Raw genomic sequence first — 20001 nt, 5'->3', positions numbered from 1 at the left:
AAGGAAGAATGAGCATAGTGTCACCATACAAGGAAGGATGAGCATAGTGTCATCATACAAGGAAGAATGAGCATAGTGTTACCATACAAGGAAGAATGAGCATAGTGTCATCATACAAGGAAGAATGAGCATAGTGTCACCATACAAGGAAGAATGAGGAGAGTGTCACCATACAAGGAAGAATGAGCATAGTGTCACCATACAAGGAAGAATGAGCACAGTGTCACCATACAAGGAGGAATGAGGAGAGGCATTTTCTTTACTGAGGACAATGGAGAATAGAAATGTGTTAAATATTCTTTTTGTACTTGTCTAGGAGGAACGTAAAATGTATCAGACCTGACAGAACATCGACAAGGTATTCGAACAAGGCAAAAGTACCATTTGTCCATTCAGACAATCGTAAGGAACCAAGGAGATTATGTTAAGTACTCAATAAGAAGTAGGTTATATGTTGACACTCCATTTATACAGGAACAGTAAATTCTCAACAAACATTAAGTCTCAACGGGACTTCACACACTCTTTGTTGTTGTTGATGTTGTTGTTGATGTTGTTGTTGTTGATGTTGAAGATAATCGCCGAAATACAAGATGATTTGACAAAAGAAGATAAAGCAAAGTGAACGACATATTCGGTAGAAAGTAGTAAGTGCGCATGTGGGAAGTTGAGAGTGTGACAATTGGGTGTGGTATAGATTGCCATCAATATAGAGGAACTCTGGTGTGTCAACAGTTGTGAGGCGTAGGATGATAAAGTTTTGATGGGTGCGTGAGAAAGTAAATTGTGTTCATAAATAGTGGCTGTGTGAGTGTTGTGTGAGTGGTGGTGTGAGTGGCTGTGTGAGTGGTGGTGGTGGTGGTGGTGTAAGTGGTGGTGGTGTAAGTGGTGGTGTGAGTGGATGTGTGAGTGGTGGTGTGAGTAGTGGTGTGAGTGGATGTGTGAGTGACGGTGTGAGTATCGGTGTGAGTGGCTGTGTGAGTGGTGGTGTAAGTGGCTGTGTGAGTAGTGGTGTGAGTGGCTGTGTGAGTGGCTGTGTGAGTAGTGGTGTGAGTGGTGGTGTGAGTGTGTGTGTGAGTGGTGGTGTGAGTGGGTGTGTGAGTGGTGGTGTGAGTGGCTGTGTGAGTGGCTGTGTGAGTAGTGGTGTGAGGGGGGGGGGGAGTGTGTGTGTGAGTGGTGGTGTGAGTGGGTGTGTGAGTGGCGGTGTGAGTAGTGGTGTGAGTGGTGGTGTGAGTAGTGGTGTGAGTGGCTGTGTGAGTGGTGGTGTGAGTAGTAGTGTGAGTGGTGGTGTGAGTGGTGGTGTGAGTTGTGGTGTGAGTAATGGTGTGAGTTGTTGTGTGAGTAATGGTGTGAGTTGTTGTGTGAGTGGTGGTGTGAGTGACTGTGTGAGCAGTGGTGTGAGTGGCTGTGCGGGGAGTGGTGTGAGTGGCGGTGTGGGTGGGGGTGTGAGTGGCGGTGTGGGTGGGGGTGTGAGTGGCTGGGTGAGTGGTGGTGTGAGAGGCTGTGTGAGTGGTGGTGTAAGTGGCTGTGTGAGTAATGGTGTGGGTTGTTGTGTGAGTGGGGGTGTGGGTTGTGGTGTGAGTAATGGGGTGAGTTGTTGTGTGAGTTGCTGTGTGAGTGGCTGTGGGAGTGGCTGTGTGAGTGGCTGGGTGAGTGGTGGGGTGAGTGACTGGGTGGGTGGTGGTGTGAGTTGTTGTGGGAGTGGTGGGGTGAGTGGTGGTGTGAGCGGCTGTGTGAGTGGCTGTGTGAGTGGTGGTGTGAGTGGCTGTGTGAGTAGTGGTGTGAGTGGTGGTGTGAGTAGTGGTGTGAGTGGTGGTGTGAGTGGTGGTGTGAGTTGTGGTGTGAGTGGTGGTGTGAGTTGTTGTGTGGGTGGTGGTGTGAGTGGCTGTGTGAGTGGCTGTGTGAGTGGTTGTGTGAGTAGTGGTGTGAGTTGTTGTGTGAGTGGCTGTGTGAGTGGTGGTGTGAGTAGTAGTGTGAGTGGTGGTGTGAGTGGTGGTGTGAGGGGCTGTGTGAGTGGTGGTGTGAGTGGTGGTGTGAGTTGTGGTGTGAGTGGTGGTGTGAGTAGTGGTGTGAGTGGAGGTGTGAGTGGTGGTGTGAGTGACTGTGTGAGTGGTGGTGTGAGTGACTGTGTGAGTAGTGGTGTGAGTGGCTGTGTGAGTGGTGGTGTGAGGGGTAGTGTGAGTGGTGGTGTGAGTGGTGGTGTGAGTTGTGGTGTGAGTGGTGGTGTGAGTTGTTGTGTGAGTGGTGGTGTGAGTGGCTGTGTGGGTGGTGGTGTGAGTAGTGGTGTGAGTGGCTGTGCGAGTGGCTGTGTGAGTAGTGGTGTGGGTGGCTGTGTGAGTGGCTGTGTGAGGGGTGGTGTGAGGGGTAGTGTGAGTGGTGGTGTGAGTGGTGGTGGGAGTGGCTGTGTGAGTGGCTGTGTGTGTAGTGGTGTGAGTGGCTGTGTGAGGGGCTGGGTGAGTAGTGGTGTGAGTGGCTGTGCGAGTGGCTGTGTGAGTAGTGGTGTGGGTGGCTGTGTGAGTGGCTGTGTGAGTGGCTGGGTGAGTGGTGGTGTGAGTGGCGGTGTGAGTGGCTGTGTGAGTGGTGGTGGGAGTGGCTGTGTGAGTGGCTGTGTGTGTAGTGGTGTGAGTGGTGGTGTGAGTAGCTGTGTGGGTGGTGGTGTGAGTAGTGGTGTGAGGGGCTGTGTGAGTGGCTGTGTGAGTAGTGGTGTGAGCGGTGGTGTGAGTAGTGGTGTGAGTGGCTGTGCGAGTGGCTGTGTGAGTAGTGGTGTGAGAGGCTGTGTGAGTGGTGGTGTGAGGGGGGGGGTGAGTAGCTGTGTGAGGGGTGGTGTGAGTAGTGGTGTGAGTGGCTGGGTGAGTGGCTGTGTGCGTAGTGGTGTGAGTGGGGGTGTGAGTAGCTGTGTGAGTGGTGGGGTGAGTAGTGGTGTGAGTGGCTGTGCGAGTGGCTGTGTGAGTAGTGGTGTGAGTCGCTGTGTGAGTGGCTGTGTGAGTAGTGGTGTGAGTGGTGGTGTGAGTAGTGGTATTGGGGTTTTGAGCAAAACTAAAGTATGACACGATTCCTTACGTACCAAAAGTCAGAAAATGAGTCATAGTGGAGCGGGTCATGGTTGATGATGTTGAAACCTGGGCAATTCTGAGAAGCCTTTCGAAGAGCCAGGTTTTGTATGTTTTTTTGGACTATGAAAGGACAGTAGAAATCAGGTATTGCCAGTGTTTGGCGTGAATGGTAGAAGGACCATGTAGCACAACCATCTAAGTATTTGGGTGACGTTTCAACGACTAGTACGGTACGTACGGCCGGCGAAGGGTATGTACACAAAGGTGTACAAAACATGTACGAGATACCAAAATATAAAATCGCCAAAACCATGTAGTTGTTATACATGTACGAAATGACAAGTCAAACCAACAAAACGCTACGCTACGCTTTTCTTTAACAAACATTCTTATACCGCTGGTCGGTAAATCGGAACAACATGTCAGTTGCAAGAACTAAACATTTCGCGGAAACTTTGTCCACGATCCTGATTCAGAGAGACTTTGGATTCATTTCTCATGATGCCCTCTCTCTCTTTACCTACAATTGACGATGCTCTTAGAATGATTCAAAGATGCTTAGAATTAGCAGATTCTGGCCTAAAACACAAATCTCCAGATTCAGACGTCATGGATTTACTGGAATATGTGCGGACAACTACATATTTATGTTTCTGAGATACCATCTATCAGCAACACTTAATTCAGCGCTGCTATGGGTAGACCAGTGTCTCCCATTGTGGCCAATTTGTTAATTACATCTGGAGCACGAATCAATAACCACTGCCTCCATAGAGTGTAAGAACGCCATGCTATTTATAATCATGAAAGGGCCATAGGAGGATATGAACAACCATATCAACACCATATATGTCACAAACAGCATCAAATTCACACGCGAGGGAGAAACCAACGGCACGAAGCCATTCCTAGCCACTCTGTTGGTAAAGAAATGCAACGAAACCAATCCTCGAAACTATATGGGATTACGCTAACCTACGCTCTCCGCGCCACAGGATGTACATCGAATGTTGCGGCCGTGTAACGGTAAACTTAATTTATTCTGAAGTTTTGTGTCGCTCCTCTGTAATATTCAAAGGACAGTCATTAGCCCAGCGATTGGACAGTATTTTTTTTTTACCCGAGACCAATTAAAGAGCTAGCCGCTTACCTTTAAGGATGTACTCTTCTGAGGTTTCAATCACGTTCAAGTCTCGTTTTGATCTGGTGTAACGGGTTTTTGTAATATTTAACAAATTATGATCAAGTTTATTAGCAAACACGCATTTGAAAAACATGTCAAAAAACTAGATGTCTGTTGTTTGTAGCACTTTTTTTACGAGAATTTAAAAAGAATACCTATTCGGCGGCCATTTTGAAAATGTGTATTAATGTGAATTTCTTGGGCTTCAAAAAAGGCAAAAAATTCACCTTTTTAGACACTAGATTGATCACTTAAGTTGTCATTGTGTCGCCATTTTTAATTATATCAGGTTCTATTTTGCTGTACAACTTTATAATGTTTAATATGATAAAAAAAATATGCAATAAACTTGAAAATTATACATTATTGATAAAAAAACAAAATTTTAGTGTAACTGAAGCACTTTTGATTTTTGACCCCGAAAAAGGTAAAAAATAACACAAATGATAATGGGACAAAAAAAGAAGCACACCGACCCCCCATTTTTGTGGATGTTTTAGAAAGAGGTAAAAACACATTTTCTTTTAATTCATTAAATATTAAAAAAAGTTTAATACCAGAACTTTTTATAATATTTAATGAATCAAGCGTTTAATCTGCAAAAAATGGTAAAAAAATAGTATTTTTTCATTAAAAAATAGGGGGTAGGGGTAACTAAAATCGGCTTTCTGAGTTAAAAGAATAAGATTAAGAAATTTTACTTCCATAATGTAAAAGAAAATAATATTTTTATCAATTCTACAAACATTCATACATATCTGATAACACACTTGGAAGAAATTGTATGAATTTGTTCCGCAAATGGTCAAAACCCCAAAAAAACACCTTAAATCACATGTTGTGTTAAATTGGTATCTTTGACCGATCATAGCACAAAAACGAACACACGGACATATGTATTTTTGTATTTTCTACTATGCCATTAACTCCTTTTTCCAAAATTCAAGATAAGAAAAAAAGTTTAATACAGGAAATGTTTGACTTCTCAGAGGTGTACCTCCTGAATTTTGCTATGACATATTCCAGGTGTGCCTAGGCGTAGTTGAGCGTAACCCCTGGATATCTAACGGACCGTGAAGGTAGTGGTCTATTAAAAGACCCCTACGGACCAATATCTGAACACCAAATCTCACCATCCATACGTTGGGCGCAGTACGCACGTTGCTTAACATATGTGATAAAGCCTCACAAATCCAAAGGAATACAACAGCAGAATCACATCAAAGTAAAGAACAAGAAATGCCAATCAAGGATAAGAGCACAATGAAAAGTCAGGATGTCATCTCATATACTAATATCCGAAATGATCAAGAGAGTATATAGCGGCTGTGGCATAGCAGCAGCCGTTAACACCCACAAAACACTTCACAATAACCTTGTACATCCTAAGGATAAAAACGCGTTAAACGTAGCAGAATGCGTGCACAGAACTTTGACGCGTCCTATATCTGAGATACTAAAGATGTTTGGAATTCCGACTCTGTGAACCCCGGAAAGATACAGAAACAAATTTACCCCAAAAAGCGGAATACCAGGTCAAAAAATCGGCAATCACAGACCATGCTATATAGGAAAATCATGTTATTGACTGGGATTACTGCAAAGTATTAGACAGAATGTATAATAACTAAGTGTATAAACGCTTATAGCGCAGCTGATAAAGATGGCAGAGTACGTACGGTAAAAGTAATCGAGAATCGTCACACATATACTTACAATATAGCTGGTTGTGCTCTTACCAAGTCGAAGAAAATGGTAAGAAATAATTGTATAACAGTTTTGCATCATGCTTCTTCTAGTGTCATTCTTATTTTATTTTATTTTTTTGGAATATTATGATAAGTTCTGTTTCCATAATAAGGTTACGCCGCAGATTTTGGATCGCGCGGTCTGGCATGGGGTTGGGTCGGAATACGAGTTTTAACGATTGATTGTAGTAGGTCTACTTGAGCGTCCTCAGTCGATGACGCGTTCTAAAAATAGCAAAATAGTGTTATTATTTGGGATTTTCCTAAAAACAGAGGAATTCAGGCAGAGAAAGTCCGTGAACGTAACTTGATTAGTTGTTAAAGCTGCTTTGTCTTACGCGCAACCCTTTCTCGGCAAGAAGGAACATCGTACCTGTATGTGTACAGTATACTGTATACATTTGGTATCCCATCTGTAAAACTACCAGGTATGGGCAGAAACCTTTCTCGTTTGAGGCGACCCGGGTGTGGAACAGTCTTCCAAACGAAGTGCGGAGATGTGAAGGTCCACACCTGGGATGGTCCCATCTGTACATGTTCCACCATATCATCTGTAGAAAAATTGATTTTTTGGCTCTTAGTTTTCGTTTTATTGCTCCAGAAATAGTTGTCATATATAAGTTTTAGTTCTTAGTGCTGCTTAATTTCTTTTGTGTAATTCTTTTTATGCTGTTAATTCCTAATCATTGTTTCATAAATGTTTGTTTTAGATTATGCTATATTAGCATGTATTCTGTCAATTTTTAGTTTTTGCCATATTGGCATATATGTACATTAGACTGAAACGTCTGTGAAATTAATTTATATGGTGTATTGATTGTGATATAGTCGTTAGATTAGCTCTTCTGAGCTAAAGTTGCATTGTTACAAACACGACTCTAAATACAAATTCTTGTATCTTGTATGTGTTACTCACCTGCACAGTATCTAGAAATCTACAGGTGAGCTAATAATAATAATTATATAGCAAAATGTGTTGAACTAGCTTGGGTAAAAATCCTTTGTAAGACTTTGTGACTAATTATCTGTATATATATACCCATTGACTAATTATCTGTATATATATACCCATTGACTATCTATCTTGTATATATATACCTATTGACTAATTATCTGTATATATAAACCCATTCCACCTATTTAAAGATTTTGTTAGCAAAGTTTGGTAATCAATTCACATTTTTCGTGTTTCTCTGTTCCAGTCCAGGTCACAGGGACCTGAGAATTTGTTACATCTATATTTGGACCTAAACTAGGTGTTCAGAGTAATTTTACACGTTTTAGGGGGTTTAGATTGATTTTCGGTAAAAAGTCACCCCATTGATGATAATATACGTGACCCCACAAACGTGTAAAAATTACTCTAAACACCTTAGTTTAGGTCCAAATATAGCTGTGACAAATTCTCAGGTCCCTGTGGTCTAGGTCTCCTCCTCAAAAAGGGGAGAAAACTGTCTAAACATAGAACCTCTCTCCTGTTATCATATTCCCCTAGTATGTACTATAAAAGTTGAAGGACTAATTTATTGTACTGAAAATAGAACAATATTTGGCCAACTTGAATTGTCTGCTTTTCAAATCACAAAAAGTTAAATTCTATCGATCTAAATATCTTTGGAATATATATGCATACATCCACTATGAACAGCATGTATAGGCTTGCGCTTAAAATAACTGATTATCTTGTTTTAATTTGTTTGATGGGGCAGGGACTTCTAGATATCAACCCAATAAAAAGAATTTAAAAACAACAAAGTAATTATTACAGATTAATTATTACAATGGATGTCTATGGGCTATATCCATATAATTTTATTTTGGCTATTCCCTGAATGCTAGACTTTTACAGGTAATATCGTACTATAACCTAAGTTAACCACAGACAACACGAAAAGTGATGTCATATAACGCAATATTGGCACTGTATTAATGTAATTCTAACTTCTGATTGGTTGAAGTTGCTTGGCGATGAAAGTAGAGCAATGGAGGCAGTTATCGACAGTCTAAGCTTCAAACATGTTTTTCCTGCAATGATAGAGATCAGAAATTTAATTCAAGAAAATATAATTGAATCTCCTTAAAATAGTCATTGTGGAAATGTTTTTAGGTTCTTAATGTTCACAAGATCAGTACATGTAGTTATATACCTCCCGCCTAACAACAATTTTCATCAACATTGTATCTATGTAACTGTTTACTTTTCAATATATATTGTATTCTGTCTATATATGGATGCATTGTCTTTAAATATTGATATTTTTATTAATTTGTAATTGCAGTTTATATTGAACATATTTACAAGACTTATAATCTACATGGATTTTATTGAGAACTTTGGATATTTTAGTATTTTAGTTATGCTTGTAAAGTTATGTCTGTTTACTGGATAGACTTTCGCAACACTATTGTTGTCGGGTACATGTTCTCACCTCACACAATTCACGATATATATATTGAAATCATACAGGCAACTTTGAAGTACAAGTCATTCATAAAAATGTGTTTTTATTGGAGAAAACAAAAATTAATTGGTATTTTTTCACATACTGTGGATAACTACCTCCGATACTCAAATTGCGGCAGTTATCGAGAACCCTATTTCCGACCTTAACAATACCCCGGATGTAGATAGGATGCTGACAAACGTTGCAGACGCTTCATGAGTGAAGTTGGATTACACCATTATGTGACAAATATTTCAGATAAAAATGTTCTCAAAATACAGTATGCTTAAAGGAGATGTCTGACATTTTGAATAAGGGATAACCATGATTATTTAAAGGGTTAACAGTTGTAGCAGAGCTGGACTGGGTCGATCGCCTGTGACCAGGTGTAGCTCAATTAGTAGAGCGTCCATCTAGAGTTTGGAGGGTCCCATGTTCGAATCCCGGTCTGGCTGTTGCATTTCTCTTTCTCCTGTAACAAAATTGGGCTTGCCAACGCTTGTTTGAAACTCAGGGTGAATGCAAGCAAAATAATATCTGAACCTGAGTTTTAAATAGTTATGTCTTTGGGGTAGAAGACTTAAAGAACGGAAGGAGGAATGTAGCTGAGCAGGACTGGGTTGATCATCTGCGAACAGGTATCTCAATTGGTAGAGGGTCCCGGGTTCGGAGGGTCCTAGGTTCAAACCTTGGTCTGGCTGTTGCATTTCTCAGTCTCCTGTTGCACAGTATATACTGGAACACTGCACTTTGTGCATAAACCACTTGTTTTAATTGGTTGATTTATTCTACGTGCTAAGTTTTTTTCAGTATTAATAGCTATGGCATGAGGGACTACGTCTGTGGTCATGGGTTCGACCCCAGCAAAAAGAACATATTCTGTTTACGGTACTACTTCCTATTACAAACTGTATGCTAGTAGACCTTCCTTTTGCTTGTTTGTGACGATGTAACTTTTGTATTTTTTCAGATTGTTTCAAATAGATAAGGTGACCTCCTGTGTAGACCTATTTCTGTAAGACTACAGTATGGGTCACAGCACTAGTAAGCTGCGCCCTAAAGAGCTCACAGACCTTCAGATCAACACACACTTCTCCGAGAAGGAGCTGCATGACTGGTACAAAAACTTCCGTCAGGACTATCCTAGTGGCCACCTCACTATAGACAACTTCACCACCATATACTCCAACTGTTTCCCAGAAGGCGATGGGGAGGACTTTGCTGCACAAGCCTTTAGGACGTTCGATGCCAATGGTGATGGTGTTATAAACTTCAGAGAGTTCATGTGTGCACTGAGTGTGAAAAGTCGTGGACGCAGTGATCAGAAGCTGAGATGGGCGTTCAGAATGTATGACATCGACAGTAATGGTTATGTTTCTCGAGAAGAGATGATAGAAATCATACAGGTAAGTTACATAGGATCCTCTCACTTCAACGCACGACTAGTTATATCTATTTTTTGTGTCTTATTTGGTTTAAGAAATAATATAACTTGGATGTTTGCATCGTTTGGAACGGACTTATGGGAAATAATTCTGTTTTCCTTTATGGTTTATTGACCTTGTTTCTTGTTGCAATATGACATCTGTTTTCTCCTGTTACTGTACCTACTGGATGTCAGTTTTGTGTCCTGAATACAAGACTCTACTATTCATGTCACTTAATACTAGCCATTAATTTGACGCCCCTGAATAGTACACTTACATTCTATGGTTGTGAATGTTTCTCCTTTATAGGCCATATACAAGATGGTGGGTAATGGTGACAAGTCTGCAGCAGAAGAACGTACAGACAAGATTTTCGATACGATGGACAAGAATGCTGATGGACAGCTGTCACAGGAAGAATTTATAGAGGGAGCCAGGAATGATCCCACTATTGTACAGATGATAGCATAGCCAGTGGCTACACTACCATTTAATTTTGATAGGGTTAGATGGGTCATTTGAAATATATAGAGATAAGTAGATTTAGCAAATTACACAAATTTATGAATTTGTCTTTCAATTTTTTTTATATAGACATTTTTTAGTCAAATTTATCTCTTCATAGAGTCCACAAATACTGTCTCTAACCATTTAAAGTTATGTATTACTGGGGTATGCAAAGAACATTGAAATAGATATCAATGCTGTTACATGTATATAGTGTTCTCGGTACAATACATGGATGATGTAATTGGAACTTGATACTACCTATATATATGATAAGTAAAGTTTCCAATAGAAATGATCATCATCTGAAGCTCAGTCATGTGAAATCAATACTGGTTTTTAAGTGCCTTACAAGGTCAGGAGGAATTCGGACAGTAACATACCAGGTCTATGTACAATGACTTAGCTCAATTAGTGTTAATTACGTTCTTACAAAAATCAAAAGTCAGTCTGTCATTAACTACAAGTCTTCTGCTCAGTGTAAAGTAGCACTTATCCAAACCCCCACCTAATTACATAAACATTGGTTTCCCATCTCGTTCCAATACATATAATGCTCTATTGTACGATGGACAAGTTCTAAATTTATGTTTTGATAAAAACCTTTTTAAGGTAATGTAGAAACCTTTGTTATTGATCTGATTTATGATCTCGAGTTGTAGAAACATGGTGGATGTATAGATAAAGCAATAGTTCTTGTTGAACATTTTAAAATGTGTTCTGTATAAAGTTTGAACTACACCCATAACCAAGATTCTGTCTCAAACCAAATAATTGCTGATCATAATTTACTGTGTAAAGTAATCTAGCTGTTTTGTGCCCCGACTTAGATGTTGTTACATTGTTAGTGAATATATTGTTTTGTATCAAACTTGTAACCTGTATGTACCTGTACATACAGGTACATACATGTAAAGTTGATTTTGTGTTTTTTCTCTGTTGCTGTTGAAAATTTTACCTAAAGGAGCAGCTAGAATAGGATATGTGGTTTTCATTAAACTGTTGTGATGCTCAAAATTGTTGACAATGCAATATGATACAGATGTCTAGACCTCGTCATTGTTAAAGTAGACGTCATTAGGCTAATGTTACATCTTTTACTTCTGATTTATACATAAGACTTGGTACCGTGTTATACTAGAAAATGTAATATAATAAGTCATTAATAAATTCAATGAATGCAGATTGAACCTTGTGTGATGTGTCAGTCCAGAGTAAATCTGTCCTTACTTCGTACAAATATTACAGCCCCTCTGTTGTCCAGAGTCAATCTGCCCTTACTTCATACAAATAGTACAGCCCGTCTGTTTTCCAGAGTAAATGTGTCCTTACTTCATAAAAATATTACAGCCCATCTGGTGGTTTGCATGTTTTGTGCAAATAACCAAACCTTTGCACACTTTGTTAATATAATCATTAATAAATTCAATGAATGCAGATTGTACCTTGTGTGATGTGTCAGTCCAGCGTAAATCTGTCATTACTTCGTACAAATAGTACAGCCCATCTGTTGGTTTGCATGTTTTGTGCAAATAACCAAACCTTTGCACACTTTGTTAATATAATCATTAATAAATTCAATGAATGCAGATTGTACCTTGTGTGATGTGTCAGTCCAGCGTAAATCTGTCCTTACATCGTACAAATATTACAGCCCATCTGGTGGTTTGCATGTTTTGTGCAAATAACCAAACCTTTGCACACTTTGTTAATATAAATAATTGCTGATCATAATTTACTGTGTAAAGTAATCTAGCTGTTTTGTGCCCCGACTTAGATGTTGTTACATTGTTAGTGAATATATTGTTTTGTATCAAACTTGTAACCTGTATGTACCTGTACATACAGGTACATACATGTAAAGTTGATTTTGTGTTTTTTCTCTGTTGCTGTTGAAAATTTTACCTAAAGCAGCAGCTAGAATAGGATATGTGGTTTTCATTAAACTGTTGTGATGCTCAAAATTGTTGACAATGCAATATGATACAGATGTCTAGACCTCGTCATTGTTAAAGTAGACGTCATTAGGCTAATGTTACATCTTTTACTTCTGATTTATACATAAGACTTGGTACCGTGTTATACTAGAAAATGAAATATAATAAATCATTAATAAATTCAATGAATGCAGATTGTACCTTGTGTGATGTGTCAGTCCAGCGTAAATCTGTCCTTACATCGTACAAATATTACAGCCCCTCTGTTGTCCAGAGTCAATCTGCCCTTACTTCAAACAAATAGCACAGCCCGTCTGTTGTCCAGCGTAAATCTGTCCTTACATCGTACAAATATTACAGCCCGTCTGTTCTCCAGAGTAAATCTGCCCTTACTTCATACAAATATTACAGCCCATATGTTGTCCAGAGTAAATCTATCCTTACTTCAAACAAAAAGTACAGCCCGTCTGTTGACCAGAGTAAATCTGTTCTTACTTCATACAAATAGAACAGCCCATCTGTTGTCAAGAGTAAATCTGTCCTGACTTCAAACAAAAAGTACAGCCCGTCTGTTCTCCAGAGTAAATCTGTTCTTACTTCATACAAATAGTACAGCCTGTCTGTTGTCCAGAGGAAATCTGTTCTTACTTCATACAAATATTAAAGCCCATCTGTTGGTTTGCATGTTTTGTGCAAATAACCAAACCTTTGCACACTTTGTTAATATAATCATTAATAAATTCAATGAATGCAGATTGAACCTTGTGTGATGTGTCAGTCCAGCGTAAATCTGTCCTTACATCGTACAAATATTACAGCCCATCTGTTGTCCTGAGTAAATCTGTCCTTTCTTCAAACAAATAGTGCAGCCCGTCTGTTGTCCAGAGGAAATCTGTCCTTACTTCATACAAATATTAAAGCCCATCTGTTGGTTTGCATGTTTTGTGCAAATAACCAAACCTTTGCACACTTTGTTAATATAATCATTAATAAATTCAATGAATGCAGATTGTACCTTGTGTGATGTGTCAGTCCAGAGTAAATCTATCCTTACTTCAAACAGGTGGGGGGGCCCGGCTGGGGGGGAGAGTAAATCTGTCCTGACTTCAAACAAAAAGTACAGCCCGTCTGTTGGCCAGAGTAAATCTGTCCTTACTTCATACAAATATTACAGCCCATCTGTTGGTTTGCATGTTTTGTGCAAATAACCAAACCTTTGCACACTTTGTTAATATAATGAATTTCAGTACTTTTTATTGCTGGGGAAATCTGCACAACAATTTTATCAAAACATCTAAACTGATCAAATATTTATGAAATGTCAGTGGTGTCCTTAGATGCTTAAAGATTAAGTTCTTATTGAAGGAATTATTGTTTTATATTAGAAATGTGAGGAACTTTGTCTCAGCTGAGTTAATTCCATCTGAGATGTTTAAGTCTGATGGTCTATATGTTCTATAGGTAGTCTTATACAGGTAGACACATGTTTACTTGACTTCTCTTGCTCTTTAAGATATTTTTGTAATGATTTAATGAACAAAACTGAATGTTTCCTACATGAAGCATTGAGGGGTGATGTTAATTTCTTCTTTATACTTAACACACGTTTATTTTGTGGAATTAATATGAAGATACCTATTTAGTTGTGCACCGAGGATATCGTAAAATAAGGCACCACTGTTCGAAGCTGTCCAGAGACAACAGAGGTGTGACTTCAGAATATACTATGATAACATTGATATTATCTTCAACTGTTTCATCTGAAATTATTGACTTAGGAATTTACTATAATGTCATTGATATTCCTTTAACTGTTAAATCTGAAATTATTAAGTTGCGATGTAGACACAATTTATTTTCTGTTTAATTTTTGTTACTATTTCCCAAAGGTTATTTGACAAGAAACCAAAGCGTTTTTATATAACTTTTGTTCACAGTATGCACATTGGTGTTATTATACCCCCCGCAACGCAGTGTAAGGGGGTATACTAGTCAACCCCTCGGTGACAGCTCTACTTTCAGTTAGTCCTCAATGGTAAAACATCTATATAACAAAATCCTGATATTAAATCAAAATTCTTAGCCAAGCAGTTCTTGTTCACAATAAGTGCATCTATTTCAATACAATATACATGAATTACAAGTTCTTATGAATGTATAAGTTGGTATTGGCGTTATCATAAGTAACTGCCCTTTTTTTTTTTTACTAATTCTATTGTTTCTGAATACTTTTTACCATATTTATGTAATAATGTAGAAAACCCTACACATGTACAATTGTTTAGTACTAGATTTCCGATCTCATTAGCAAACAGTAGTTGTCATCAAATTGAACAGAGGACATTCTTTACAATCAGTATATTCGTATGATAAATTCAACTTAATATTACCCGTGTGTATTGTTGCCTTTTATTTTGTCATATTTTTCATTGCTACAACTGATTTATTTTTAGTACAGTGTAATATGAAATCTGGTTCATTTTTCTTCCTGGTCTTTTCTTTGTGTTGGTGACCCAAGTAGTTGTTTGTGTGTTGGTGACTCGAGTAGTTGTTTGTGTGTTGGTGGCTCCAGTAGTTGTTTATGTGTTGGTGACTCAAGTAGTTGTTTGTGTGTTGGTGACTCAAGTAGTTGTTTGTGTGTTGGTGACTCAAGCAGTTGTTTGTGTTGGTGACTTCAGTAGTTGTTTGTGTGTTGGCGGCTCCAGTAGTTGTTTATGTGTTGGTGACTCAAGTAGTTGTTTGTGTGTTGGCGACTCAAGTAGTTGTTTGTGTGTTGGTGACTCCAGTAGTTGTTTGGGTGTTGGTGACCCCAGTAGTTGTGTGTTTGTTGGTGACTCAAATAGTTGTTTGTGTGTTGGTGACTCCAGTAGTTGTTTGGGTGTTGGTGACCCCAGTAGTTGTGTGTTTGTTGTTGACTCAAGTAGTTGTGTGTGTGTTGGTGACTCAAGTAGTTGTTTGTGGGTTGGTGACTCAAGCAGTTGTTTGTGTGTTGGTGACTCCAGTAGTTGTTTGTGTGTTGGTGACTCGAGTAGTTGTTTGTGTGTTGGTGACTCAAGTAGTTGTTTGTGTGTTGGTGACTCAAGCAGTTGTTTGTGTGTTGGTGACTCTAATAGTTGTGTGTGTGTTGGTGACTCCAGTAGTTGTTTGTGTGTTGTTGACTCAAATAGTTGTGTGTGTGTTGGTGGCTCCCGGAGTTGTTTGTGTGTTGGTGACCCCAGCAGTTGTGTGTTTGTTGTTGACTCAAATAGTTGTGTGTGTGTTGGTGACTCCAGTAGATGTTTGTGTGTTGTTGACCCCAGTAGTTGTGTGTTTGTTGTTGACTCCAGTAGTTGTTTGTGTGTTGGTGACTCGAGTAGTTGTTTGTGTGTTGGTGACTAGAGTAGTTGTGTGTGTGTTGGTGACTCCAATAGTTGTGTGTGTGTTGGTGACTCCAGTAGTTGTTTGTGTGTTGGTGACCCCAGTAGTTGTGTGTTTGTTGTTGACTCAAGTAGTTGTTTGTGTGTTGGTGACTCCAGTAGTTGTTAGTTTGTTGGTGACTCAAATAGTTGTTTGTGTGTTGGTGACCCCAGTAGTTGTTTGTGTGTTGGTGACTCCAGTAGTTGTTTGTGTGTTGGTGACTCAAGTAGTTGTGTGTTTGTTGTTGACTCCAGTAGTTGTGTGTGTGTTGGTGACTCCAGTAGTTGTTTATGTGTTGGTGACTCGAGTAGTTGTTTATGTGTTGGTGACTCGAGTAGTTGTTTGTGTGTTGGTGACTCAAGCAGTTGTTTGTGTGTTGGTGACTCCAGTAGTTGTTTGTATGTTGGTGACTCCAGGAGTTGTTTGTGTGTTGGTGACTCCAGTAGTTGTTTATGTGTTGGTGACTCGAGTAGTTGTTTGTATGTTGGTGACTCCAGGAGTTGTGTGTGTGTGTTGGTGACTCCAGTAGTTGTTTGTGTGTTGGTGACTCCAGGAGTTGTGTGTGTGTTGGTGACTCCAGTAGTTGTTTATGTGTTGGTGACTGACAATGTATATAACAGTGTTATATAGTGACAATGTGATTAATATGCTTTGATGCTTTAATAAGTGTTATATTGTTGTAATGAGACGAAAGTTGATTTATACTTTTATGTGATATTTTGTTATTATACCGTACAATTACCTTTTTTTTCATGCTTAATAATCTCATGTACACATGAAAAAGTTATGATTGGACATATTAAGTCATGTGATCTGGTTTGAGGAGTTGTGACCCTAAAGCAGGCAGCTAACTTTGTATCGCTGTGTTCTACTGGTGTTGTTTAACACCCAATGCCTTATAGTGGTCACTGATGGTAAGGACTCAAGTCTTAAACCAGGCCAACAGTGACTTAAATCAAATGCTTAAGCAAATAGGAAAGTTTATGATATTATAAAACCATGGGAAGTCAAAGCATGTCATGAGACATTATGTACGTTATTCTAGTTATTTCATCACTAATATTAGGGCTAATAATTTACTGTTGAGGAAAATGAAAATGTTGTTTGGTAGTTTTGTTTGTGTTGTAACCTAAATAAGATAAGTTGTATAAGATAGTCCTCTATTCATCCAATGTAGTTTTGATGATGTAGTTACAGAAATAACAAGTTACGATATATTTACACTTTGTCTTTCTTTAATATACATATATATAATTTATGTTGTTGGAATGAAACTATATTAAATAAATTGACTAGAAAAAACCAATGAATTTGTTCTTGTGTTAATAGAAATATCACTGCACAGTTGATCTTAATTACTTCAACCAACAGAGATCACTGATACTCAACGTATATAGTAATATACCACTCTGCTGATACTCAACGTATATAGTAATATACCACTCTGCTGATACTCAACGTATATAGTAATATACCACTCCACTGATACTCAACGTATATAGTAATATACCACTCCACTGATACTCAACGTATATAGTAATATACCACTCCACTGATACTCAACGTATATAGTAATATACCACTCCACTGATACTCAACGTATATAGTAATATACCATTCCGCTGATAATCAACGTATATAGTAATATACCACTCTGCTGATACTCAACGTATATAGTAATATGCCCCTCCACTGATACTCAACGTATATAGTAATATACCCCTCCGCTGATACTCAACGTATATAGTAATATACCACTATGCTGATACTCAACGTATTTAGTAATATACCACTCCGCTGATACTCAACATATATAGGAATATACCACTCCGCTGATACTTAACGTATATAGTAATATACCACTCCACTGATATATACCACTCTACTGATTCTCAACGTATATAGTAATAAACCACTCCACTGATACTCACCGTATATAGTAATATACCACTCCACTGATACTCAACGTATAAAGTAATATACCACTCAACTGATACTCAAGGTATATAGTAATATACCACTCCGCTGATACTCAACGTATATAGTAATATACCACTCCGCTGATACTCAACGTGTATAGTAATATACCACTCCGCTGATTCTCAACGTATATAGTAATATACCACTCCACTGATATATACCACTGTACTGATACTCACCGTATATAGAAATATACCACTCCGCTGATACTCAACGTGTATAGTAATATACCACTCCGCTGATACTCAAGGTAGATAGTAATATACCACTCCACTGATACTCAACGTATATATTAATATACCACTCCGCTGATACTCAACGTATATATTAATATACCTCTCCGCTGATACTCAACGTATATAGTAATATAACACTCCGCTGATACTCAACGTATATAGTAATATAACACTCCGCTGATACTCAACGTATATAGTAATATACCAATCCGCTGATACGCAACGTATATATTAATATACCACTCCGCTGATACTCAACGTATATAGTAATATACCACTCCACTGATACTCAACGTATATAGTAATATACCAATCCGCTGATACTCAACGTATATATTAATATACCACTCCGCTGATACTCAACGTATATAGTAAAATACCACTCCGCTGATACTCAACGTATATAGTAATATACCACTCCATTGATAATCAACGTATATTGTAATATACCACTCCACTGATACTCAATGTATATAGTAATATACCACTCCGCTGATACTCAACGTATATAGTAATATTCCACTCCGCTGATACTCAACGTATATAGTAATATACCACTCCACTGATAATCAACGTAGTAATATACCACTCCGCTGATACTCAACGTATATAGTAATATAACACTCCGCTGATACTCAACCAAGATAGTAATATACCACTCCACTGTTGCTCAAGGTATCTACAATAGTAATATACCACTCTACTGTTGCTCAAGGCATATACAATAGTAATATACCACTCCACTGATACTCAACGTATATAGTAATATACCACTCCACTGTTGCTCAAGGTATATACAATAGTAATATACCACTCCACTGATACTCAAGGTATATACAATAGTAATATACCACTCAACTGATACTCAAGGTATATACAATAGTAATATACCACTACCACTGGTAATCAACATGTACACATGACAGTAATATACCACTACCACTGGTACTTGACAGGTTCATACTCAGAACTCAAGAGTCAAGAGTCAAAGATCATTTTAGGGAGTCAATACATTATCTGAAGGGTCTATTGAAAACCCCGAAAAAAACTGACATCCGGTTGACTGACCAGGACGTGTTAAAATGGTCTGACCTTATCCGAAGTGGAATCACCGCCATCAATGGCTAAGAGTATGTGCATTCCAATACTTTGACTTTCATGTACCATCTATAGACAAAAATGCATAGGATATCTGAGTGATTTATGTCAAATGTGTGCTCTGGAGACTTTATAGATGTTTTTTGTCTGGTCATCGTGTACATTGTTGGTCGCCATCTTGAATCTTGACGAACAATTATTATATATTTTCTCTATCTACAAGATTGTTATTATGGCTACGGTGTTATCCAATAAGATTCGTAAAGGTGTCGAGGCGATCCAATCCATTGACGACCCCGCTGTCATTCACTGATTCAGGAGGTTGTTACCCAATTAATGGACTCAAAACTTTTTAAGAGTGCGCTGATGGCGCAACTTGGTATATCGGACATGGCTGCTAAAATAGCTGCCCTAGAGGAACGAGTAGACGACGCGGAACAATACTCTAGAAGAACATGTCTCAAATTTCGAGGTATATCTGAAAGTAGCGGTGAAGATACCGATGATTTAATTGTAAGCGCATGTAACGACTCATTGGGTGTAATGGTGACCAAGGAAGACATTAGTAGATCCCACAGGGTACCAGCTGGGCCCTATTCCGCTGATCGCCCTGCACGCGACATCATCGTGCGATTTATATCGTACCGCACGCGAGCGGAGATATATCAGGCAAGATCTGCCGTGTTCGGTTTAAGGAGGGAATCTGACTCATCCGAATCCATTTCATCATCAGTCCCACCGCCATTCTATGTTAATGAAGCACTAACCAAGCAGCGTGCAGCTGTATTTGCCAAGGCCCGACATCTCAAAAGTATTGGTGCTTTTGACCGTGCATACACCCGTGATGGCCGTATTATCGTGCGAGACACCAAAGGCAAAGGCTTCAAGTTCACCAAACTATCAGAGATGTCCAACTACCCCGACCCTCCTCCCAAAAAGTCTACGCATATCGGCGCGACTACTTCCAGCTCCGCGCGACTGAGTGCTGCTAG

The 20001-nt window shown here is 38.9% G+C and overlaps 3 protein-coding genes across 5 annotated transcripts; 1 reads left to right on the top strand and 2 right to left on the bottom strand.

The window, feature by feature from the left end:
- Positions 1–790: 790 nt before the first annotated feature.
- LOC110451800 (proline-rich extensin-like protein EPR1) lies at positions 791–3843 on the bottom strand. Its single transcript, XM_021499981.1, has 2 exons — positions 3792–3843; positions 791–3036 (listed from the first exon to the last, which is right to left on the bottom strand). Exons 1-2 carry the CDS (start codon positions 3841–3843, stop codon positions 791–793), a joined length of 2298 nt encoding a protein of 765 aa, XP_021355656.1.
- Positions 3844–6213: 2370 nt separating this feature from the next.
- LOC110451793 (neurocalcin homolog) lies at positions 6214–11714 on the top strand. 3 transcript variants are annotated; one of them, XM_021499968.1, is made up of 3 exons: positions 6214–6359; positions 9399–9834; positions 10165–11714. In XM_021499968.1, the coding sequence occupies exons 2-3, from the start codon at positions 9457–9459 to the stop codon at positions 10324–10326; spliced, it is 540 nt and encodes a 179-aa protein (XP_021355643.1). In that variant the 5' UTR covers positions 6214–6359; positions 9399–9456; the 3' UTR covers positions 10327–11714. The 3 variants fall into 3 exon arrangements, with proteins under 3 accessions (XP_021355643.1, XP_021355644.1, XP_021355645.1); XM_021499969.1 differs by having other exon boundaries at positions 6214–6412; XM_021499970.1 differs by lacking the exon at positions 6214–6359 and adding an exon at positions 6422–6514.
- Positions 11715–14947: 3233 nt separating this feature from the next.
- LOC110451799 (uncharacterized protein DKFZp434B061-like) lies at positions 14948–16449 on the bottom strand. The gene is made up of 2 exons (XM_021499980.1): positions 16438–16449; positions 14948–15673 (listed from the first exon to the last, which is right to left on the bottom strand). The coding sequence occupies exons 1-2, from the start codon at positions 16447–16449 to the stop codon at positions 14948–14950; spliced, it is 738 nt and encodes a 245-aa protein (XP_021355655.1).
- Between the last annotated feature and the right edge of the window lie 3552 nt (positions 16450–20001).

This window comes from Mizuhopecten yessoensis, unplaced genomic scaffold (assembly GCF_002113885.1).
Source record: "Mizuhopecten yessoensis strain PY_sf001 unplaced genomic scaffold, ASM211388v2 scaffold6205, whole genome shotgun sequence".
In the NCBI taxonomy this organism is placed as follows: domain Eukaryota; kingdom Metazoa; phylum Mollusca; class Bivalvia; order Pectinida; family Pectinidae; genus Mizuhopecten; species Mizuhopecten yessoensis.
This window is presented reverse-complemented; position numbering and strand designations above follow the sequence as displayed.

Excerpts from the sequence above, each read along its gene's own strand:
- LOC110451800 (XM_021499981.1), bottom strand. The coding sequence starts at position 3,843 with ATGGCGTTCTTACACTCTATGGAGGCAGTGGTTATTGATTCGTGCTCC. Across the intron at positions 3,037-3,791 it reads TATTGATTCGTGCTCCAGAT|TTTTGCTCAAAACCCCAATA; the intron begins GTAATTAACAAA and ends GTCATACTTTAG.
- LOC110451793 (XM_021499968.1), top strand. The coding sequence starts at position 9,457 with ATGGGTCACAGCACTAGTAAGCTGCGCCCTAAAGAGCTCACAGACCTT. Across the intron at positions 9,835-10,164 it reads AGATGATAGAAATCATACAG|GCCATATACAAGATGGTGGG; the intron begins GTAAGTTACATA and ends TCTCCTTTATAG.